Here is a 23,206-nt window from a genome sequence, read left to right as displayed (position 1 = left end):
AAGGTTATGGTCTCTCAAAAATGGTTCCTCAGCATATTTGTACATCTTATGGCATGGTCTTGAAATTCTTCACATAAACTTTCTATGTGCTTTGTTGTGAACTTGGAAGAAAGCACATACAAAGTTTCTTGCAAGAAATCAAGTTCTGCTAGAAACCCTTTAGCATACCCTGAAGACACGCGGTCTTACTCTCCGCACCCTTTCAGCTCCCCAGCCCCAAAATGCCTTCTGTGATGGTTGTTTTTTGAAAGGAAAAACTGTCATCTTTTCCCAAAAAAAAAAAAAAAAACATAACAAAAGTCGTCTAAATTCCAATGTAGCTCCGTTTGGTTGCCGGAATTTTTTTGGTTCTTGGGACTTTTGCGGAATTTCCGTAGGAAACCCACGTTTGGTTGCAGGGCCCAAAATAATCCCAGGAACCAAAATAACCCCACACTAAACCCTACCCTGAAAAAAAAAAAAACTCCCAGGAACCAAAATAATCCCAGGAACCAAAAATAAGCTTGCAGAAGAACTTTTTTCTTCCCAACAATTCAAGCAACCAAACAAACCCGCCAGCGGTCAACCAAACATGAGATTTTTATTTTACCGGGATACTTGCTGGGAGTTTTTTTTCCACCAATCTCTCAGGAAGTATTTTGTTCCACAGAAATCCCAAAAACCAAAAAAATTCCGGCGGGGATTTGCTAGCGTCCCATCGCAAAAGTCATTTCTTAGATGGCTTGTTGCATGTGAAAGCAGCCCCTCGTGAGTAAAGACAAAATCTGCTGAAAAGTGAGCCTATGTGGCTGCTCTCACATGTAACACGCCACGAAATGCCTTCTGCAATGGATGCTAGCAAATCCCAGAGAGGGATGACCAAACACGCAAGAGGTTGGAGGTTTTATATGGTGTGCGCACAATAAGTCTAGTAGTTTTCGAAACGTACTGTAGGGCCCACTTCACAGGATGATTCAAACTGTCCATTTGTTGGACCACAACTTGAATAGGTTGTAGGTTGTAACTGTAAATTATCTGCACTGGATGATCCAAACCCTCCCATCTATAGAGGTTTCTGTAATGTGCAGTCTCTCTCTCCAGATCGAAGGGTTAGGATCATTTTATGGAAATGATGTATGAGGTACAACCTATTTACGCTCTGACAGAGCTAGGGGTGCAACTCAGGTCGGGTTGGGGCCAGCCCTAACCCAAGCTGAGATAGCATTTCCTCAACCCTAACCCAACCCGACCTGAGCATCGGGTTGAGGATGGTCAACCCTAACCCAACCCACCTCCAAATCTGGTTGGGTTGGGTTCGGGTTGAGTTAGATTGAGTTCGGCTTCATGTAGAACCAAAATGAAAAAAACAAGAAAATCATGATAAAAATTATAAAATTAGAGGAAGGAGGTCGGGTTCGGGTTTCCAAGGCCTCAACCCTAACTCAACCTGAAATTAAATCAGGTTGGCTTTTCCCAACCCAACCCAACCCGAGAAAATGCCAACCCAACCTGAGGCAAAATCAGCTTGAACCCGTTGCGCGGGGGGTTAGGGTTGAGCCCGACCCAAGTTGCACCTGTAGACCCAACAAATGAATGGTTTGGATCATCTTATGAAATGAGCCCCACTATAAAATATAATGGCCCACCAGATTAGCACCCTTAATCACCATACACATCTATGTACGGTGAAGATGAGATTAGGGTGTATCCGATTCTATTCAGTACTAAATATTAGCAGGAGAGAAGAGAAAACCCTCTCGAGCAGACTCATACCCACAAGGGATTTGATCGCATTGCACCTCATCTTCTTCTTTGTTTTGCCCTAAAAAAACCCAGAAGAAAACCCATATCGGAGGGCCCTTTCTATCGAACCATCTCTAACATATTTCTTTCTTTTTTCCTCCTGTAAAAAACCCTGTTTTTATTTGAGATTTTTATATCTATCTGTCTCGTATTTCTTTTGATGTTGAATTCGTGATGCCTCCAAAGCAGCAAGCCTCGAAATCCGACCTTTCGAAGAAGCAGAAGGTTGTTGAAGATAAGACTTTCGGCCTGAAAAATAAGAACAAGAGCAAAAATGTTCAGAAATACGTGCAGAGTCTCCATCAATCTGTTCAACCCAAACCCGACGCTTCCAAGATCGCTGCCAAGGTAAAACATCTCCCTATTATCTTTTTGATACATTGATTTTATAATCCTGGATTCTACAAGCTAAACCCTAGATTCTTAAAGCTAAAACCTGGATTTAAAACCCCCAAATCTTGATTTTATATGCATAAATAAGATGTGTTACTACTTAAGGTTTTAGCTTATAAAATCATAGATTATAAAATCCATGTGTCTGTGTGTGCCCTTTTTGTGGATAACCTCATTCTTCTCTACCAAATCTATTAAACAGAAGAAGAAAGAGGAGGAGAAGGCCAGAGAGAAAGAATTGAGTGATTTGTTCAAGATTGCTGTTAGTCAGCCTAAAGTCCCACTGGGTATGTTGGTTTTCATTGATATTATTATTATTTTTTTGAAAATGTTCATCATCATCATCATCATCATTATTATTATTATTATTTATATCTTTTTAGGTATTATGGATATTGGGTTGGTTTTATGAGCTCCCATTCAATGATTTTTCTTATACAAATTTATGCAATTTTGGGTCTTGCTCAGGTGTCGATCCTAAGTCGATATTGTGCGAATTTTTCAAGGCGGGGCAATGCACCAAGGGTTTTAAGTGCAAGTTCTCACATGATTTGAATGTCCAGAGGAAGGGCGAAAAAATTGATATTTACAGTGATAAACGTGATGAAGGTAAAGAGTACTGGTCGCCCACATAATTCATGCGTCTTCACTGTAAGTATTTTATTTTATTTTATTTTTTATATTTTTTGTTTCCGGTTTAGACACAATGGAGGATTGGGATCAAGAGATGTTAGAGAAAGTCGTGGAGTCGAAGAAGACAGAGTATAACCAAAACAAGCCGACAGAGATTGTATGTTTTCTCTTTTCATTTATATGTGGACTGGTATTCCTGTTTATAATTTGGTGGAAATTGAAGGTGGAATTTATATGTTGTGTTATTTCTTTGGTATAACCATAACCATACTTTTGATTTCTAATCCGAACATTAAGTTGCCCATAGTAGTTTCAGTTGGTGCTTGTACAGTACAGAGGCCACCTCCTTTTACCTGGATATTTGTACGGGAATTTGATACTACTAGGGTATCTGGTATAACGATCATCTATATCCGTAGAACTTACAATACAGGAACATGTTTCAACTGCATATTTAGAAAGTTTAATCATGTATTCCAATTCGAATCGTTCGAACTTTCATCTATCAAATTACAACAAAAACAACAATGAACTAATAAAAGCACATCCATTCAGAAAATAAAAATAAAAATAAAAGCAAAGTTCCACCTATACTTATACCACCAGATCCGAGTGATGATGGCCTACAGATGATATTTAGTTCAAACTACATTCTTATTAATGTAGTCTTTAAATAGTTATATACATCGTGGTGTGTAACTTACGTGCAAGTGAAGCAACATCCCAACTACTACAATTGACTTAGTTTTTTGTAGAACATAAATTGGCTGGGTAGTTAAGTATTATTCTCAAAAAATCAAATGAGAAAAGGAGTCCAAAGGATCTGATACATCACATCCTACGTGAGGGTGGAAGGACCCAATCATAAAAAAGGATGTAAGTAAAACAGAACACAGTCATGAATATCCAAAGTGTATCTCTTATTTGATATTCGGATGCTCTAAGTCTAAATTTTTTGAGGATCCAAGATGACAACCACCTCATGTTGCTTCTTAGAATTCATTTTGTGAGACATGATTCTGATCAGCTAATATTTCACAGGTGTTATGGAATTTTAATGCCAACCTATGAAAATTCAGTCAGAAATTCGCAAGTTATTCGAAAACTTGTAATAAGCACATGGATGGAAGTAATGTAGTTCATCAACACGTATAGCCAACTCCTAGGTTTTTTTTTTCATAGTAAGGTTATCCACCAAGTACTCTGTCACTCTTAGTTGCCCAAGCCATCACAATTAGGGACTTGATGGGTCTTTCTTGTTGTCATTTTTTCATCAGTAGTATATTATTTGGGTTGAACTCAAGTTCTTGCGTGAGTCATATGGTAAGCTTTGGATATGAAGGATGATATTGTAATACGGAATCTGGAGCTCTCTATCCTTATTTGGTGAGTGAACCAACATTGCTTTCATAGGGATTGTCATTGTGGTTTTTTTTTAATCTTCTCAAATGGCATGTGACTTTTAACAATAGCTGTTGATGTTTTGTATAAGGTTCATGTTTCACTGTTTGAGCTGGATAAGAGGATTTGGATGAAGGATCCTCAAGTTGTTTTTTATCATTTAATTTTATTAATAAAAAATGAAACAAACAACAATAACAAAATTAAAAAGAGAGGGGATCAGCCCCTTACAAATTGTGCATATTATCCGCCACGCCTAATTTCATACAAGATCTCCCAAATTTGCTAACCTATTGGCATTACCATTTCCTTCCCGATGACTGTGGTGATAAATATCTCCTAATATTCTTTAACCTTGTTAGTCCTTTAATCCATACCTTGCTGGCTCTATTGATCGTAATCTTTTGTATTGTTGTCCTAACCATTTTAACTTCAACATTTATAGCCTACCTATCACTGCATTGGCCTGCAAATGCTATCTAAGTTCTACCATTAGGGTCCAAAATGGTTTCCCCAATCCCCGCACTCCGAAAAAACAACATTGATTACTATTGTCACCTTACTGCGCCCGTATCCGGCGTTGATCTTCCAGATTTCTTCTCACTCAAATTCTTTTTTATTATCTATCAGCTTCCTCTAAATTAGTGTCTCTTCTGGGTAATATGTGGGATGCGTTAGTTTCTCCATGTTTTCAGGCTTTCTATTAGAAGTCTCCTGTTGAAAAGTTGAACACACGTGATATGCTTAACAATAGAAATTTAGGCCTGTTAATTGACACACAATATATAGAAAAGCGGAATGATAAATGGAAAAGCTTCTCTTTCCCTGCAACCTAGTCTATCACTTTTTGGTGGACATTCTCAAATGATTTGACGTGTCTTGGGTTTTTATTTATGATGGTGGCCAGCATATTTTTTGTTGGTTTTGTTGTCGATTCTACACTAAGGAAGGATCTTATGGCGAGTGAATCCGTAGTCAGTGCACAATTTGATTGGGGTTATGGACCAAAGGCAACTAGAGTATTTTTTGAAGGTCATGGTTCGTCTTTAGGGAGAATCTTCTCTGATAAAGATGTTCAATATTCAATAGGTTCAATACAAAAATGAGTTTTTTGGGATGTTAGTGGGGGGCATTCTCCTCAATAAGTGTAACTTTGAGCCGATATATGCTATTGGTTTGTGCGGTTTGGTGCCACTATCTTTTGAAATGTGGCTTGTGGAATCAGGGATAGTGGACAAACAAGTATTGGTTTCAGTCATGCAAGGTGGTGGGATGTGTAGGTCAAAGAGTGGCACAGGAACTGACATTGATGAAAGAACAGCTACAGGAGTGCGCAAAGAAATAATTGGAGAAATAAAAACAAAGAAAACTGAAACATAAAGGAAGATAAAATGGGCCAACTAAATGAGGAGAGGGGTCAACTTAAGGAGGAGGGCTTGCAGAAGAGGCACTCATGAAAGACAAGCAGGTCAGTCATTCAAGAAAAGATTAATTGGAAGCAGAGTGCAAGTGCGAAGGCAATAAAAATACGACATTCTTTCGTAGTATAGTGTAGCACAAGGAGAAAACACATTAGTATTACTATCCTGATAGTAGATGTTGTTAAATGTGATGTTTCAGCATCTGTAGCCAACGTTATTGTGTTTTTCTATAAAGAACTCTATAACTCAGATGAGAGCTTACGCTCACTCTCTTTCCTTTTACCTATCAAAAAAAAAAAAAAAAAACTTAGATGAGAGCTTTGGACCTATCTGTATGGCGTTGATTTTCACACTACTGGTGAAGCGACCATAATAAGAATTGAAGAGTTATTGGAGAAGGAGGCTGAGGATGTGGTGTTTGCAACAGAATGGACTGGAGAAAGGAGATTGAGGATGCAATGTTTGCAGTGAAAGAAACCTATGACTTCTAAATGGTTTTTCCATGAATGTTGGGGATTTATTAGGGAAGGCCTTATCACTATAATATGGAATTCCACCAGAAGGCTCGACTAGATTGCGGTACCAACCATAATTTCATTACGTTGATATGGAAGAAAGACGGAGTGATGGAGCTAAAAGACTAAATGTCAATAAGCCTAATTTGGAGTGTGTACAGGATCCTTGCGGTGTTGCGTAGATGAAGGGTTATACTAGATCCAATCAATGCTTTTATTAGTGGGAGGCAGATCTTAGATGGATCCCTCATTACACTTGAATGCATTGATTTCCATTGTAAAAGGGGCAGAGGGGGTGTCTTATGCAAGAGTGATATGGAGACAGCATACATCATGTTGTAGTGGGACTTTCTAGATTACATGTTGGGAAGAGACTTGGGTTTGGGAAGAGGAGATGGAGGGCGTGGATGAAGGCATGCACTTTGGCATGGTTATCTTACTATCCATACTCATTAATGTCACTTCCAAAGGTTTCTTTAGAAGTTCCAAGGGGTTAAGGCAAGGTAAGCCATTATCACCGTTTCTATTCGCCAATCTTGCGGAAGCCCTTGGTAACATGGTGAAGGCTACAATGGATGGTTTTGTTCAATTGATTCAGAGTTGACGATTCAGAGTTAGAGCGAAGCCACTTAGAATTTGTGGATGTCACAGTTTATTTTGTGGAGCTTTAATGAACCAAAATTTGTGCCCATAAGGTAGTTTTGAGGTATGACGGGGCAACTTAAGGCCGGCATATAAAATTTGTTGACTACATGGTCATGCAAGTGAGAGCCTACGATCAAGTAGTGGAGGATGTAGATGCCATCCTTTTTTGTTGATCGGATCTATCCAACTCATTTTTGGGCCTGCTGTTATGTATTGGAAAGCCTTCTAAAATGTTATGGGATCCAATGATTAAGAGATTTAAAAGGAAGTGATCTACATGGAAATTAGGGTTCTTCCCTAGTGGTAGGATCACATTGCCCATGCTGGTCCTTGCCAACGTACCTTTTTATTTGATTCCCTGCTTCTCATGCCCTATTAGTGTGAATGATTGAATTGAATGAATGCTTACGATTTTTTTTTCTTTCGTGGAACACGGAAGAATGTAGGAAATATGACCTTGTTTGGGAGGTGGTGTGCAAATCAAGGATGAGTGTGTGGGCGCGTGGGTGGGTGGGGCTGTGTGGGTTTTTTTTTTTTTGGGCGGGGCGGGGGGGTTGGGTGCGTGGGTGGTTGATTGTGAATTAAAAGCATGAGAAAGATGAACAGAGCATTGCTTGGCAAATGGTTGTGGAGATTCGTTGAAGAGGAGAACAATTTGTAGATAGAGGTCATAAGAAGTATAACATAGGAGGGGCTGGCTTTCTAAAAAACTTCCTAACGAAGCAGGGTTAGGCATTTGGTGCACTACTGAAACTGTGACTAATGAATTCCTGCGGCATCAAATTCCATGTAGGATTGGGTGTCATAGTCTGCTTTTGCTAAGATCTTTTCCACTCTTGTTCAGGGCAGCCGAGAATGAGGGTGCTATGTTGCTCCTTTTTTAGAAGGAAATTTCTGGATTGGGAGCCTGGGTGGTGACTGTTATGACGGAGTTTGTGGACCATATGGAAGGAAAGGAACAACAAAATATTCAAACGAAAAAATAAAAGGACTGCAACACTGAAGAAACAATGGATTGGGCATTGTCATTGAAGTACTTCAAAGGCATTCAAGCATCGATTCACAGGTTATGGCGTCTTTACATTAACCAAAGCCTAGGAGAAACATTCCTAGATGAAAATCGCCTCCCCAACGCTGTTTTAAGTTGAACTTTGATGGTCCTAGTTGGGGCAATTTGGGTCAAACGAGCATCATGGGCATCACTAGAGATGAGGACGATTGGATCATTTTTGAATGGGATCATTCTTGATTGGATCATTCTTACCCTTGCAGGCCCATCATATTGAGAGGGATTCTCTCAACATGTTCAGGTGCATAAGTTAAGGGGAAGGTTTCTTGTGGGAGCTAGCAAATCTGTTAGAGGCTAATTTGGATTGTCTAGTAGGATCCCAAGTTCAATTCAGTCATGTAGGGTGACTTGCTAATATTTCGCTAAGATTGGCCAGGGAGGGTATGACCAATCTCCTTGGTATTAGGGATCATGGCTAATAGAGGACTTACAGCATGGTATTTTTTTTTAAATTTTCTTGGATTTTCTTTTATCTTGTTTTGATGTTTTGTCTCCTCCGATCATTTCAATCGGGGCCAGATAATTTGGTTTTTAAATAAAATTTCAGTTTTTATTCAAAAATAAAAATAATCTCCATCTCCATATACATGTATGGAAAACACAAGGAGGGCGAGAGGTGTTCCTTAGCTAGTTAATAACAAGTAAAGAGTCACACTCAACTCAAACGTTGGAAGATCCCATGTTTTCCAAAAAATTATGAGTCACTTCACACTACTTTAACTTACATATGAATTGCTTGACCTTTTCCAGCAGGTCCAACAAAATCCCTAATTACAATGCCACTAGGATCCGATATAACTGCTTCAAACTCGACCTTCCTGTGCTCGCCTCGGTATCACGATAAACCTTATTACTCCTGTCGAAATTAATCTTTAGATACCCGCCAAGAATGTTTTCCATTCATATGGTTTTCTAGAGTGTGACACAAAATCTTGCAAACCGCAATCGAATTAGAAATTAGTATATTGGGAGGAATTCCATTAAAACATTCAACCTAGGAGGCACGTTCATAGAATTTTTATGTTGAATTCACTTCCCCCCATAGTTTCTTTAGTTGAATTTGGGCGAGAAGTTCCCGTGGGAACAAGGCCCGGTTGGATCAGCTGTATTGTTAGTAATGTTGTGGAAGAGGTATCAAAGCCTTCTCCCACCTCATAGGTGTGAAGGGATCTGGTGAAGCAGAAGCATTGGCGTCCCTATTCGAAAAAAAGCTGAAGCATTGGCGTCCCTATTCGAAAAAAAGTTGAAGCATTGGCGTCCCTATTCGAAAAAAGAAGAAGCATTGATGTCCCTACTAGAAAAAAGTAGAACCATTGGCGTTACTCAGGAGGTTTTCCAATCGATAAAGAGCATCATTTCGGTCCATTATACATTGAGGGGGATTCAACTAATGTGATTGCTTTGGTGTCAAAATATGGCCCGAGTTCGCGTCGGCTTGCAAACACTATCGTGGAGATTGTTGACTTTTGCAAGGTCATTTGGCCCAACCTCAAGCATATTCAATCCAGTGCCTACAAAATGGTGGACTTGCTTATGTGTGAAGGAGTCGAGAGGACCAAGACTGTGGTGGGGGAAGAATCGCCCCTTGTTTTTTGCTTTATTTCTACTCATTTCTTTCTTTTATCAATTTTTCTTTTTCCTTCCTGTTGTTTTTTTTAAATGTATCAAAGTCAAGAATAAAAAATTGTTAGTAAAAGAAAACGTGGTTAAAGAGAGGTGGAGAAGTTACTTCGATAATTTTTTTGATGGAGAACCCGTAGCGAATTTGGGAGAACTTGATAATGCTTTTGATGATATAAATCAGAGGTTTGTTCGTAGAATCTAAACATCAGAGGTAAGAGTGGCTATGAAAAATATGAAGTTAAGTAAGGCTATGGGGCCTGACGGTATTCCTACTGAGACTTGGAAATGCTTGGGTGATATGGGTTTGGTTTGGTTAACTAGATTATTTAACAATATTTTAAAGACTAAGAAGATGCCTGATGAGTGGAGGAAGAGTACATTAGTACCTATTTATAAGAATAAAGGGGATATTCAGGGTTGCACCAATTATCGGGGAATTAAGCTAACGAGTCACGCCATGAATATTTGGGAGAGGGTAATTGAGCATAGGCTAAGAAAAGAGACTAAGGTGTCAGAGAATAAGTTTGGCTTCATGCCCGGACTATCGACTATGGAAGCTTTCTTCTTGATTAGGCGGTTAATGGAAGATTTCGAGAAAATAAAAAGGACCTTCATATGGTTTTCATTGATTTGGAAAAAGCGTATGATAGGGTTCCTAGGAGTGTTATGTGGTGGGTCCTTGAAAGGAAAAAAGTGCCTACTAGATATGTTGATGTGATTAAGGATATGTACGATGGAGTAGTAACTAGTGTCAGAACTACGGATGGCACGTCTAGTGAGTTTCCAATTACAATAGGATTGCACCAAGGATAAACTTTAAGCCCTTATATTTTGACGCTAGTTATGGATGAACATACATAGGGTATCCAGGATGAGGTGCCGCGGTGTATGTTATTTGCAGATGACATGTTATTAATTGACGAAACCAAAGCAAGAGTTAATGCTAAGTTAGAGTTATGGAGAACTACTTTGGAATCCGAAGGTTTTAGACTGAGTAGGACTAAGATATATTATATGGAGTGCAACTTTAGTAATGTAAGGAGGCAGTGCGAGGATGTCGTAAATATGACTGGATAGGAGGTACCTAAGAGGGATATCTTTCGCTATCTTGGTTCAATCCTACATAAGGAAGGAAAGATTGAAGAGGATGTTAACCACAAAATAAGAGTAGGTTGGTTGAAGTGGAAGCATGCTTCACCTGTGCGACCGTAAAATACCTTCCAAGTTGAAGGGAAAGTTTTATAAGACAGTTGTGAGGCCAACCATGCTGTACGGCTCAGAATGTTGGGCCACCCAGAAGCAGCATTCGCATGAGATGAGTGTGGCGGAGATGCGAATGCTTAGATGGATGTGCGGCCACACAAGGTTAGATAGAATTAAAAATGAAGACATTCGTATAAAGGTGGGGGTGGCACCAATTGAGGAGAAGATGAGAGTGCACCACTTAAGATGGTTTGGGCATATCCAACGCAAGCCTTTGGATGCTTCAGTGAGAAGAAGTGACTCGTGCCAAGTTGATGGAGTAAAAGGAGGAAGGGGTAGACCGAAAACAACCTGGGTAGATATAGTGAGGAAAGACTTGATGGCTAGGAACATAACATAGAACATGACCTTGGATAGGAGTGAATGGAAGAAAATGATCTATGCAGACGAACTCAACTAGTGTCAGGATTAGACTTAGCCAATTTGAACCGGGTAGACTCTTTCACCTTCTTCATGAAAATTTTCTATTCATTAGCCGACCCCAACTAGTTTGGGACAAAGGCTTAGTTGAGCTAAGTTTTGGCCTCTTCATTGTATTCATTTCAACTTGGGTAGAAATAGTGAGGAAAGACTCGATAGCTAGGAACATAACAGAGAACATGGCCTTGGATAGGAGAGAATGGAAGAAAATGATCCATGCAGACGAACCCAACTAATGTCAGGATTAGACTTAACAAATTTGAGCCAGGTAGACTCTTTCACCTTCGTCATGAAAATTTTCTAAAGGATTCATTAGCCGACCCCAACTAGTTTGGGACAAAGGCTTAGTTGAGTTGAGTTGAGTTGAGTTGAGTTGAGTTGAGTTTTGGCCTTTTCATTGTATTCTTTTTCTTGTTCTAGAAACTTTCTGTTATCTCCATTCCATCATAAAAAAAGAAAAAAGAAAAGAGAAGAGTTTCAACAGGAGCAATGCTGATATTCGTCTTTGCCTGATGGTTGTTTCATTAGTTGTTGGGGCTCGAAGAGTCATGAGATTTTTGCGTTGGTCATGACTTATATCCTTTTCTGCAAATGGAGTATTTTGGCCAAATATTGACTTGTTAATGGTATACTTACATCTACTAGGTCTAATACATTTCCGTGGGGATGTGGTAATTGGTGTTTCAATGCCAATTTGAGTTTCTACCTCCACTCATGGATGCTGAAAACCATAGGAGTGCCAATTTGAAACCATGTAGATCTACTTTGGTCAGTGTGGTGATGGTCGTTGTCTCAGGTAGGGTTGTAAATTATGACATTTAGTGCCGCTCCCTTGATGATCTAGGTTGAGCTTTTTCTGTGTGCATGTTGATTTTCCAAAGCATTGTTTCCTGTGCGCAGGTTTTGACTCCAATGCCAGTACCAATACTAATAATAATAATAAAAAGTCAGGTTTAAACCAAACAGCACCTGGTTTTTTTGTCATACGTTTACTATGTCCCCCTTTTCCTTTTTGTTTGGATGGGAGTATAATCCAAATACCCAGGCATTCTTGGACTGCTACATGAGAGCAGATATTTAGTTGTGCATATTGACGTTCTTGGACTGCTACATAAGCCCGAAAAGTTTTCGTTTCCATCCTCATCGAAACAATACCGAAACTGAAACTCATACCAAAACAAAAATCGTAAGTGCATTAGTAGTATGCTAATTAGTATGTGTTGCATAATTATATTTAAGTTTAATCTAAAAATTTGATCATTTCCATATGTTTTCGTATGCTTCCTTGATTTTACATGATTTCCACTCAAATTTTCAGTCGAAACCAAACGTTTCCGTGGTGACCAAAACCGAAGCCAAATTCATTATATTCTTTGTGATTTGGGCTATGTTTATAAATGGTGTATTACACGACGTGGGATGATAACTCACTTGTGTTTTTCCTCCAAAATTTCTCCAAAGTGACACAATTGACAACTTTTCGTGGTGAGACCTTTGTGCGCCCATCAAGTAACGGTGTATGTAACCCGTACATGTGTGGCTCTTTGGCTTAAAGTCATGGGTATGCTCCCCATTGACGTGAGTTCTAATCCCCTCGGGCTTACCCGATGCGCGTGGTTTACGGGTGATTGCACGCATCTGTGGGGAATAGTCCCGCTTTAAAATTGGGGTGGGGATATCCTATGTCATAAAAAAAAAACAAAAAAAAAACAGATTAACGTTATATGTCTCATGTGCAAAATAGGTATAGCAGATGAAGGGCTTGTTGTTGCGTAAACTATGAATCTAATGTTGGTGACGGAATTCCACCAACTTATCTCCTTCAAACAATGTGTGGTTGATAGCTTAGGAGGGTTCTTGATCGATATACATATCAAGAACCACATAGTAGAAATTGGAGCTCAGATCCTCAAAGGGAGTTCTTGGAAAGCTCCTTTTTTCAGTGTATGGTGGAGGGCGACAACACCTTGGCCCCTCGGGCAAAATTATGGCGTTCATCGGCTTCACTTAGAGTGGTGGCCTTCTTATGTACGGTTGCAGCAAGAAGGATGGATCAATATCTGTGAGATGCTCATGAGAAAGAAATTTTGACTTGTGTAAAAGGGTGGAGGAAACACTACACTAAATTATGACCCATTGCCCATTTGCCCCAAAACTACGGGGAGCGATACTAAATAGATTTGGGATAGCATGAACATTACACTAAAAGCAATACTAAATACATTTGTGATTGCATGAACACTACACTAAATTATGGTCCATTGTCCCTTTGCACAAAAATACAGGGAGCAATACTAAATGCATTTGGATAGCGTGGATATTTCTGCACTCTATTATCATTTAAAAAAAAATTCTGCACTTTATTGAAACAGCCATCTTTAAGTGGGGATCAGATCCTTTTGGAGACATTGTAAGGGCACTGTGGAGACTAGAACCATCTACATTGATTTGGTATCTACTGAGTGAGAGAAATTATCACATTTTCAGGAAAATAGCAACTCATATGGTGAAATCATTAACAAAAATAAAAAATAGACCCAATAGTTAGGTAAAAGGCAAGAATGCATTAAGCACCCTACCTATCTATGAAGTTGTGGGAAATTTAATCATCGGCGAGTTAGAACATACCATTCAAGACCATCACTCCCATTAGCAGCACCTTTAATTGGGCTTCGAATCTTTTTGAAAGGAAATGTTTTCCGGAAGACTCATGATTGAAGGAGATTTCAGAAATGTGGGCTCATAGAAGGTCTGCAGGCCCATAGAGGCTTGTTGGATTCATCTTGGAGGTTCTTGAATTCCGCAGCTGTCAGTTCGAAACTGAATAGTTGGCCAATGTCCTCTAATAAAATGGGTGTTGTGCGAACAAGGGAAGGAATTGATAGAGTGGAATTGACTATAAGGAAATATGTTCCCACTAGTTTGATAAATGATAAAGTATGTAAATGATCTTGTTGAGTCTATATGGATGTAGGGACAGCTCATCCTTGGTGTAAAACTTGAGATACATCAACATCCACGGATAATTTTCATTTGGATCGTCAAATATGCCTTTTTTTGAATTGTTCACCAAAAATGCCTTTCCCAAAATATCTTTATCAGTGGCTCATTTCAGTAAGATGCTAGGGCTTTTGGGGTTGGGTGGCTCATTTCAGTGCGTTGCTAGGGCTTTGAGGGTTGGGATTTGGGATTTGGTAAGAAATAAAAGGACTACAGCCCACAAAATTCACAATTCTATGGCAATCTGAAAGAGAAATAAAATAAGAAAAGTATAATTACACATACTGAATAATATACAATAGAGCGAGCTGAACAATCCTCTCCTATTGTAGCGTGTACCAATATAGCGATCAAGTAACCCTCATTGTACCACGTACCAAGGAAATGTCATACCATGTTCTTTTTCAAGTACCACTTGCCAGAGCTACCCGCATTCCAGTTATCATTGGATACATCAAGCTTCTTCTCATGATCTCGAGATGAGTGGCAGGAGTAGCATTCCTGAATGGACTTGCTACTTCAATTGCGCAAGCCATATCAATTTGATGCTCCTTTATATAAATTCTGGTGCAATGGTATGTGCCAGTGTAGTTGCTATTAAAAAAATCAGTTACAAAATTCTTTTTTACCCTGAAAATGTAGCCTCTCATCTTTACCGCATGGCTGAATCTTTTGAACCATGCTCTTGGAGGTTTCTTCAACCCATATAAAGTCGTCTTCAACTTACAGACTTTTCCTTGACCTGCTAGGAACGTGGACCTAGGTGGAGGTCGCACAAATGCTTCCTCTTGTAGATTCAATGGAGGAAAGTGTTCTTCACATCCAACTGATACAATGTCCGAGAACAATAAGTTTGCTGTGATCGACAACATAACTCTAAACAAAGTTCATATTCACTGCTGGGACAAAAGTCTCGTGATATTCTATGCCTTGAGTTTCTGTATATCCTATAGTTTCAAAACTCCCCCACTTCATAGTGGACTCCCCCGAGTTGACTCCCTTTTACCTTGGCCGGATTCTTGTTCGAGCCTGCGTTTTGGCCTGTAAAGTCGATCAAATCTCCTTTGACTCCCGAGTTATGACTGTGTTAACCGAGTACTCTACCACGTCATTCTGAATCGACTAGGATTTGCTTTGGCCGCGTTTTGACCTGCATCTACATTTTGAAATGGTGGTATATCCTTATGCTACTAGTCTCTCCTTATACTGTGAATTGAGCCATCGGCCTTATACTTCACACATTCCTCCTTTCGTAATAGTGATAGGCAAATGAGAATCATCTAAGGTAGGAGCTATGGGATCTGAAGCGAAATGAACAAATGACTGACCTGAATCAGAGGTAGGGTGAGACTGGTATGGGAGATCAACTGTGGCTTGAGAATGAGAGTCGCACTACGTGGTCGTCATCTTGTATACACGTGCCCCCCCCTGATATTGAGAAACGTGGTAGAGACAAAACAAAGACAAATGGAGACAGATGTGAAACAGAAACATGTAGAAGGATAAGTAGATGGTTAGGTGATAGAGAAGAGTTAGGATGGAAGAAGCTCTCTTCACCTCCAGTAGGAATGAGATTCTCCCCATGAAGAGAGATTCAACTAGAGAAAATGAAAGGGGCAAACCTATGATTTGTGGACACGGACACGGACACGAGTGTCGCGTCTCGACAGGGACACGGGGTGTTGGACACGTCAAACTCCCAAAATTTAGAAACGGGGACACTGCTAAAATAGAAAGTACATATACTCATGATTTGTGGACACATATTCGTGTGCCGAGTTTCGACCAAGTTTCGACATGGATATGATGTATCTGACATGGAAACCCATAAAAAACTATAAATAGTGTCACACTCATACACATACATACATATAAAGTTGCTAACACTTCTAGCAATACATTTGAAAGTGTCTGAAGGAGTGTCGACACGTGTGGACACGGGTGTCGTGTTGGACACGACACGACACTTGTGTCGGCAATAAATTCGAAGTGTCGGCCAAATCCGGCAAACTTCAAATGTGACATCCATAGACACAGATTCCTTACTCGACTGGGGGATGATAACACTTGTAACCCTTTTGGGATGATTGATAGCCAAGAAAATTACACTTGAGCACTTTTGGATCAAACTTACTAGTTACTACAGTTACCGGATTGAATATGAACATAAAAAAACACCCAAAGACTTTTGGTGGAATAGGGAGCAATGGTCGATCTGGATAAAGCTCCACAAAGGGGAGGGGTCTTGAACTGTAACACTCGTGAAGGCATGCAGTTTATAAGGTAGGTGGCAGTAAGGACAACATAAAGCCAAATAATTTTTTGTGACTTTCATGGTAAAAAGGTTGATGGTGACTTCAAGTAGATGTTGATTTTTCCGTTCAGCCACTTCATTTTGTTGTGGTGTGACTTTCATGGTAAAAAGTTCGATGGTGACATCAAGTAGATGTTGATTCCTCCATTTAGCCACATCATTTTGTTGTGGTGTGCCTACACGTATTTTGGTGCTCAATCGCATGTTCAACAAAGTGTGATTCCAAAGCAGATGTACTCTCCCCCATTGTAAGATCATAAGATCGTAGCACTTAGGTTTACCTTACGAAAACAAAGGATGAAGTTTGTCCTTAGTGTGATGCAGTCTGCCACAGTGAGTGCAATTCAGCTTATCTTTACCATCACACTCGGCAAACTTCTTTCCCTTACCTTTAAAAGTCTCATGAACTTTTGTTGAAGCAATGGTAGCATATTGCTGCATGGTATTACACCTCTTCTCTTCCCTTTGCACATATACATACACAATATTTAGGGACGCAAATTCTTCCTTGTGTAGGAGCTGAACTCATACAAGTTCAAACTCAGGATTGAGACTGGAAAGGAAGTCAAAAGACTTATTTCTTTCCATTATTTCCCTATAGGTTGCAGAATCAGCAGGGCAAGATGGAAGAAAACTATCATAATGCTCCAACTCCTCCCACGTGCTCTGAAGGGAGGCAAAGTAGATGGTCATTGAGTTCTCCCCTTGTTGATGGTGAGCAATCTCTTGACTAAGCTGGTACATATGGACAAAGCTCTTCACTTTGGAGTAGGTCGGAACTGCATACGGACAAGTCTCCCATATTTCCCTCTCAGTTTTCAAGAAAAGGAAACCCATGTTGATTTTAGTTTGTATACAATTCTGCAACCAGGTAAGGTTGCTCCATTGTGACCTGGTGGTCACGGGTTTGAGTCACGGAAACAGCCTCTCTGCAAAGCAGGGGTAAGGCTGCGTACATCTAGCCCTCCCCAGACCCCGCAATGGCGGGAGCCTCGTGACTGGGCCACTCTTTATAGAATTCAGCAACCACGAAGTGGCAGTCAAATTTTCATGCTCCCATTTCTTATACTTTGCATCTGTTTCCACCTGCTCTACAACTTTTTTTGTGAGATATCCAACTTTCCATGACCTTCAATATACATTTTTACTACATGCAACCACTCAAAAAATTTATTTTCTCAAAAATTTATTTCCGTTCGACTTTATGATGGTAATCTATAGGCTAGGGTTATCCACGATTGGATTATTAGACCCACCAACACCACTACTGTTATTAACTCTTGACGATGAAACATCACTGATACTATTTCTTGACATGGTTTTCCCTCAAACAAATCTCAATCCAATGAACATATATTAAAGAGGAAAAAAAACTGCCCCGCACTAGCACAATAACTTCACCAACACGACTGATCCACACAAATCAGCTACGAATGTGATAAACTGCTGAAGCAATATCTAATACATGTGATCTCTAGAGATCACCCTTACAATAACAAGACAACTACCTTGTCATGACTTATGTGTGGAAGGTGTCTCTAAACTGCTGCGAACACCTTCAAACATCCATTAAAGTGCATGAATAGAAAAAGAGCAAAACCCCTTATCCCTCTAACAAAAAAGGAGAACACAAAAAAAAGGGTTTTACTGGGAGGTGAAAGTTGCTGAAGGTACCCTCTCAATCAGACTTAATTCAAATTCCCTTTGTTCTAATACCAAGTAAAAAACTAGGTTTAGGGTTTGTGGAGAAATGGAGAGGACGAGGGAAATAGAGGAGAGAAAGAAATGGGGGAAAATATTTTCATATGCTTTGGTTTTCGCATCACAGAAATCTGGTTTTATTAATAATCTCCACATTTTCATAATTACATAGAGGTCCTTGATAAGTGAAAAACATATTTTTATAGATCTCTACTTACAAATAGGTGCCTCCAATAAATAAAAAACATAATAAGACATTATATGAGATTATCAGTGGGTCCCATCAGAGCAGTTCTGATTGCCCTGTGTGTGTTTGAGGTTTTCTGCATCAGTCTGTGAATGGAACAATTCAAAACAGGAAAGAGTATGGTTTGCCAAATATGAAAAGCAGAAACTCATCCATTCTATCATTTTTTTACCTATATCTGATCAGTTAGAACCTTCATTAATTTAATGCTGCTGAACTTTTGAGCAGGTTTGCAAATACTTTTTAGATGCAGTGGAGAAGAAACAATATGGTTGGTTCTGGGCTTGTCCCAATGGTGGCAAAGACTGTCATTACAGACATGCTTTGCCCCCAGGATATGTGTTAAAATCCCAAATGAAGGCTTTACTGGAGGAAGAGTCTGAAAAGTTAACTATTGAAGAGGAGATTGAAAATCAGGTAATCATCTGATTAGATGCTTGTAACAAATTATGATGATCTCTATTTTGCTGGATTGCTATGCTTATTACCATTGGTAAATTTTTACGTCATTCAGGTTGTGGGTCTTACATTATTTCTCTCTCTCTCTCTCTCTCTCTCTCTCTTTGAAATTTATTACACTTATGAACGGACATCTTTTCCTGCCCTTTAGCGTGCAAAAGTAGCTACTTCTACCCCTATTACAACTGAATTGTTCATGCAATGGAAGACCAAAAAGATGGAAGAAAAAGAAGCAGGCCTCGCTGCTATGCGTGCGGAAAGGGCTAAAAATGACCGTATGAGGTATTTTTCTTTTTCCTTGTTGGTGTTGCCTCCCTTTAATTTTCCCTGCTTATCATTCTATTGATTAATTTGAAACTTGCATCCTTTCAGTGGTCGTGAGCTGTTTCTATCAGATGCCAGCTTGTTTGTTGATGACGCTGAGGCATATGAAAAGTACCAAAGAGAAGAAGAATCTGATGCTAATGAACAAAAGGTAATCTCAACATTCTCTTTATTTTGTGTCTTTTCATACTTCTTTGGGCTGAAACTTTGTGAACTGATATAATGGTTAATATAGTTTTTATTATTTACTTTTCTTTAGATCACCTTATCACATGGGTATTTTCCACAGGTACTTAAAAGATGATGCTTCAACTCCTGATATATGTTAATATTTTCTCTTAATTTTGCAAACTATATTCTCTATATGTAGACATTTCTTTTTGACAAACTGCTTTTTTTTTTAATGATAATTTTTTGACAAACTGAAAGGGTCGATCTGAGAGAATATGGTTTTATGGTAGTGGTGCATACCTTTAGGACTACAGCTGTTATCAGCGAAAACACTGCATTCAGGCTGTACTAGATGAGCTTAAAGCTTTGACACATTGGACATGTTCCTCCCTTTCAGTTAGTGGATAGTTAATTGGACACTTGGACTTTATATACCACAACATGATGCTGTACTTGCTTTTGAGCCTGGAATTATTTCATTTATCCATTTATTGTTTAAATGTGCGTTTCTTGCAAAAGATACTTAAAATATGGAAACGGTATAGATTGAAGCCCTAATCTCATAGGAACTCAGTTCTTTACAGTGCAATTCTATTGCCTTCAATAACTGCGGAAGTATAATTTTGAAACTTGTAGTGGAGGGAGCACAATATAATAAAAGAGAAGCTTAGCTATTAGTTTCTCAGGATTATTTTCATCATGAAATATATCAGCGTGTCGGTACGGTGAGGTGCTGAAATATCTTCCGAAGATTTAGTAATTTAAAAGGAACATCGGACTGGCATGTATTGTTTCTAAGGATTATCTGCCACGAATGTTAATGTCCTTAGTTTTGTTGGATGTTTTACTTATGACAGGTTTCCAATTCATTTATATGAAATTTTACTTTGATAACATAAGACATTTGATAGCTGTTTGAACATGCTTCTTGGGCCCCACAAATTGATTAAGTTGCATGTGAAAGTCCTTGTGATTTGACAGTCCTTTTAGGTTCCAGGAAGAACCTCACCATCATTTGGTGAGCACTTTGTGTTCTGCTTATGGGGAGTCTTTGCTGTCTTTACATGACCTATTTACGATTTGGGAAAGGGTCAAAGATATTGCTAGTGGAAGAGGCTCGGGTTCATGACAGTTGGTTTGTGGGGTCAAGAGTGAGTTTGGTTCGTTTATTAGGTTTAGGTTGGGAATGGGGGCTCGGGTTCATGACAGTTGGTTTGTGGGGTCAAGAGTGAGTTTGGTTCATTTATTAGGTTTAGGTTGGGAATGGGGGATGGGATTAGGTTTTGGGTAGACTTGTTGTTCGGTAACATCCCGTTGTGCAATGCCTATCCAAGTCTCTATATGTTAGCTAGGGAGAAGGGGGTCCGGATTGTTGATTGTTGTGAGATTGGGGGCTAGGATAGTTTGGTGGGTGTACTTTAGGCAGGGGCTAGGATAGTTTGGTGGGTGTACTTTAGGCATAATTTTAAGATGAGACTATTGAACTCGCCTATCTTCTAGGTGTTCTTGATGATGTTTTTGTCTCGTTATGTGGGGGATAAAAGTATTTTGGCTTTGAACCCAAAGGAATCTTCTCGGTGAGGTCCCTTTCCATTGCTTGGTGAAAGGGGACCAACCCGCTTTTAGGTGGATGCTGATTTGAAATTCGTATGCGCCGCCCAAGGTCCAAGATTTTGTTGTAGGTGGTTCTTTAAAAGATCAACACATCAAATAGTTTAAGAGGAAGAGTTTCAAGGTTGCAAACAGGTGCACGCTTTGTGGGAAGGTCGCGGAGTCATCTAACCACATTTTCCTCCGTTGCAACCTTGTGTGGGAGGAGTGGAATAGGAGGGCGTTCGAAAATAAGCAGTCCTCATATTGTTAGGAGAGATGAAAGGCCTTCTGTTCTCTTTGGCAATTATCCCAAAGGAGTTCTTTGGTTAGTTTATTATAGGCCTTCCCCAGAAGTTAGATGAAGTTATTGGAGTGTGTGCAGCGAAGGAGAAAAAAGAAAGTGCAGTGGTCCCCACCGCCTTGTAGCACCATCACGGCAACCCTGGCCCGGCTCGAATTGGAGCATTCAGGAACCACACTGGTGATATTATTCTCTTCTTTTTGGGGCCAAGCGGGAGAGCAGATGCGAATGGGGTGGAGATGAGGGCTCTCCTTAAAGGTTTACGTCTGTATTTTGAGAAGCTGGATGGAAGACTAGAGTGGGACTCGGCGTATACTATCTCTTGGGCTAAACAGATATCCTGGGCCTGGACTGTGGATACTTGTTGGGATAATTAATGAATTCTCTAATTTATGTTGTTCTCATTCCTTTGCTAACATCGCCCGGGACTCTGTGGTGGGCAATCTCAGCCCCTGCTGCAATGTTTCTTTGGTCTCTTGTTTCAATTCGAAAAAAAAAAAAAAAAAAAATTCTAGGTAACACAGGTATAAGGTTGATGCTTTATCCTAGTGATGAGCTGAATTGTGTACCCTTGATCTGGTCAGGGATCTTTTTTTGAGATGGTAAGAAAAAAATGATTAACAAAAGTGTATTATTCAAAAAAAAAAATTTTTTATTAACAAAAGTGAAAAACAGATCACTGAAGGGGAAGGGATTGTCCCACTAACCGCTATTGTCGAGCGTTCTAACCTTGATTACTTATCCCAAAAAAAAATAAAAAAATTAGAGGGAAATCTTTCAAGAATCTGTTTCTTGTTTCTTAAAGGTTTTGCTTTTATTTCCTGCATGCTTTGCTTTTAGTCAGTAAAGACGAACTCGAGTTAGTATTTTATAATTTTAGATGCCAATATGCACCCATTGGATTGGATTTGACTTCAGGCCAAGAGCGAATCCGGCGCCGAGGGACCAAGTAGCTCGACTATTGCAGAGGAGGAAGGGCCCACCGATGATGACGACGACGACGATGATGAGTTGGACATGGATGAGCTAAACGAGCTGGAAGCTAGCCTATCAAGAACATCTCTTCAAATCCGCGAGCCGGGCATAGAAGCATCATCCTGAGAAAATTGCAGATCTCGGCGGTGGGTAACTTTTCAAAACATCTCTTATGAAACCTTCTCGCGAGCCATGATTTTTGACAGCCTCTGTTTTATGCAGGGAAGAATGAGTGATCCTTTTTATTCACTGTCTTATTAATAGTTGCATTTTTCAGAGGTATTATATAATGATGGTCTGGGTCTGTCTTTGTTGTTTTTGCTGAATTGAATGTGGATGATTGTTCATTAATAAAGACCCATGATGATGGTATGAGGAAAGCAGAGGTTCTGGTGTAAACTTTACCCACAACAGAGGTGATAGAAAATCAAAACTTACTGTTCTTAACTTCTTATGCACTGAATATCAGATTAGTGGTTACATTGTTTTTGTTTTTTTCGTTTTTCTTTTTGCAAAGGAAGATTTACTAAACAAGGTTTGAGTGTGTTTTTTTATTTTATTTCATGCTTCATTATTTCGGGCATGTTTGGCAAGCATGAAATAAAATTCATCTAATATTTGTTTACCGAAGGTGAGACAAGGGTAGAGAGGGCTGGTGAGAGAGTTTTGAGAGGGCCGTGAGTAAGGAAAGAAGAATAGAAAAAAGAAAAAAAAAATTCCATGTTTAAAGGAGTGGGTAATGCTAGAATCAAGAATCAGAATAGACATCACATTCCTATTCCTATTCTCTAATAATTCCATTCCTATTCCTATTCTCTAATAATTCCATTCCTATTCCTATTCTCTATGGGATGGGTCCGATTTGCCAAATATCATTAGATATTTTTTCAAGGGTTAAAGAACACATACACCTTATTTTCATGGGCTTTTTCCAAAATTAAAGATTTTCCTTCCTT

At 39.4% G+C, this 23,206-nt stretch overlaps 1 protein-coding gene across 2 annotated transcripts; it reads left to right on the top strand.

The window, feature by feature from the left end:
• Nucleotides 1-1,697: 1,697 nt before the first annotated feature.
• Nucleotides 1,698-22,697, top strand: LOC143880460 (Zinc finger C-x8-C-x5-C-x3-H type family protein). Of its 2 annotated transcripts, XM_077383491.1 has the most exons (9): nt 1,698-2,130; nt 2,378-2,462; nt 2,644-2,784; nt 2,877-2,965; nt 18,656-18,844; nt 19,038-19,168; nt 19,259-19,361; nt 22,194-22,396; nt 22,473-22,697. In XM_077383491.1, the coding sequence occupies exons 1-8, from the start codon at nt 1,957-1,959 to the stop codon at nt 22,374-22,376; spliced, it is 1,095 nt and encodes a 364-aa protein (XP_077239606.1). In that variant the 5' UTR covers nt 1,698-1,956; the 3' UTR covers nt 22,377-22,396; nt 22,473-22,697. The 2 variants fall into 2 exon arrangements, with proteins under 2 accessions (XP_077239606.1, XP_077239605.1); XM_077383490.1 differs by having other exon boundaries at nt 1,699-2,130; nt 22,194-22,697.
• The last annotated feature ends 509 nt before the right edge of the window (nt 22,698-23,206 follow it).

The sequence above is a fragment of the Tasmannia lanceolata genome, unplaced genomic scaffold (genome assembly GCF_043159265.1).
Source record: "Tasmannia lanceolata isolate RefF3 unplaced genomic scaffold, GAP_Taslan_0.1 ptg000006l, whole genome shotgun sequence".
NCBI classification, from domain to species: domain Eukaryota; kingdom Viridiplantae; phylum Streptophyta; class Magnoliopsida; order Canellales; family Winteraceae; genus Tasmannia; species Tasmannia lanceolata.
Note: the sequence above shows the minus strand (reverse complement) of the source record. Positions and strands in the feature narration are given on the sequence as shown.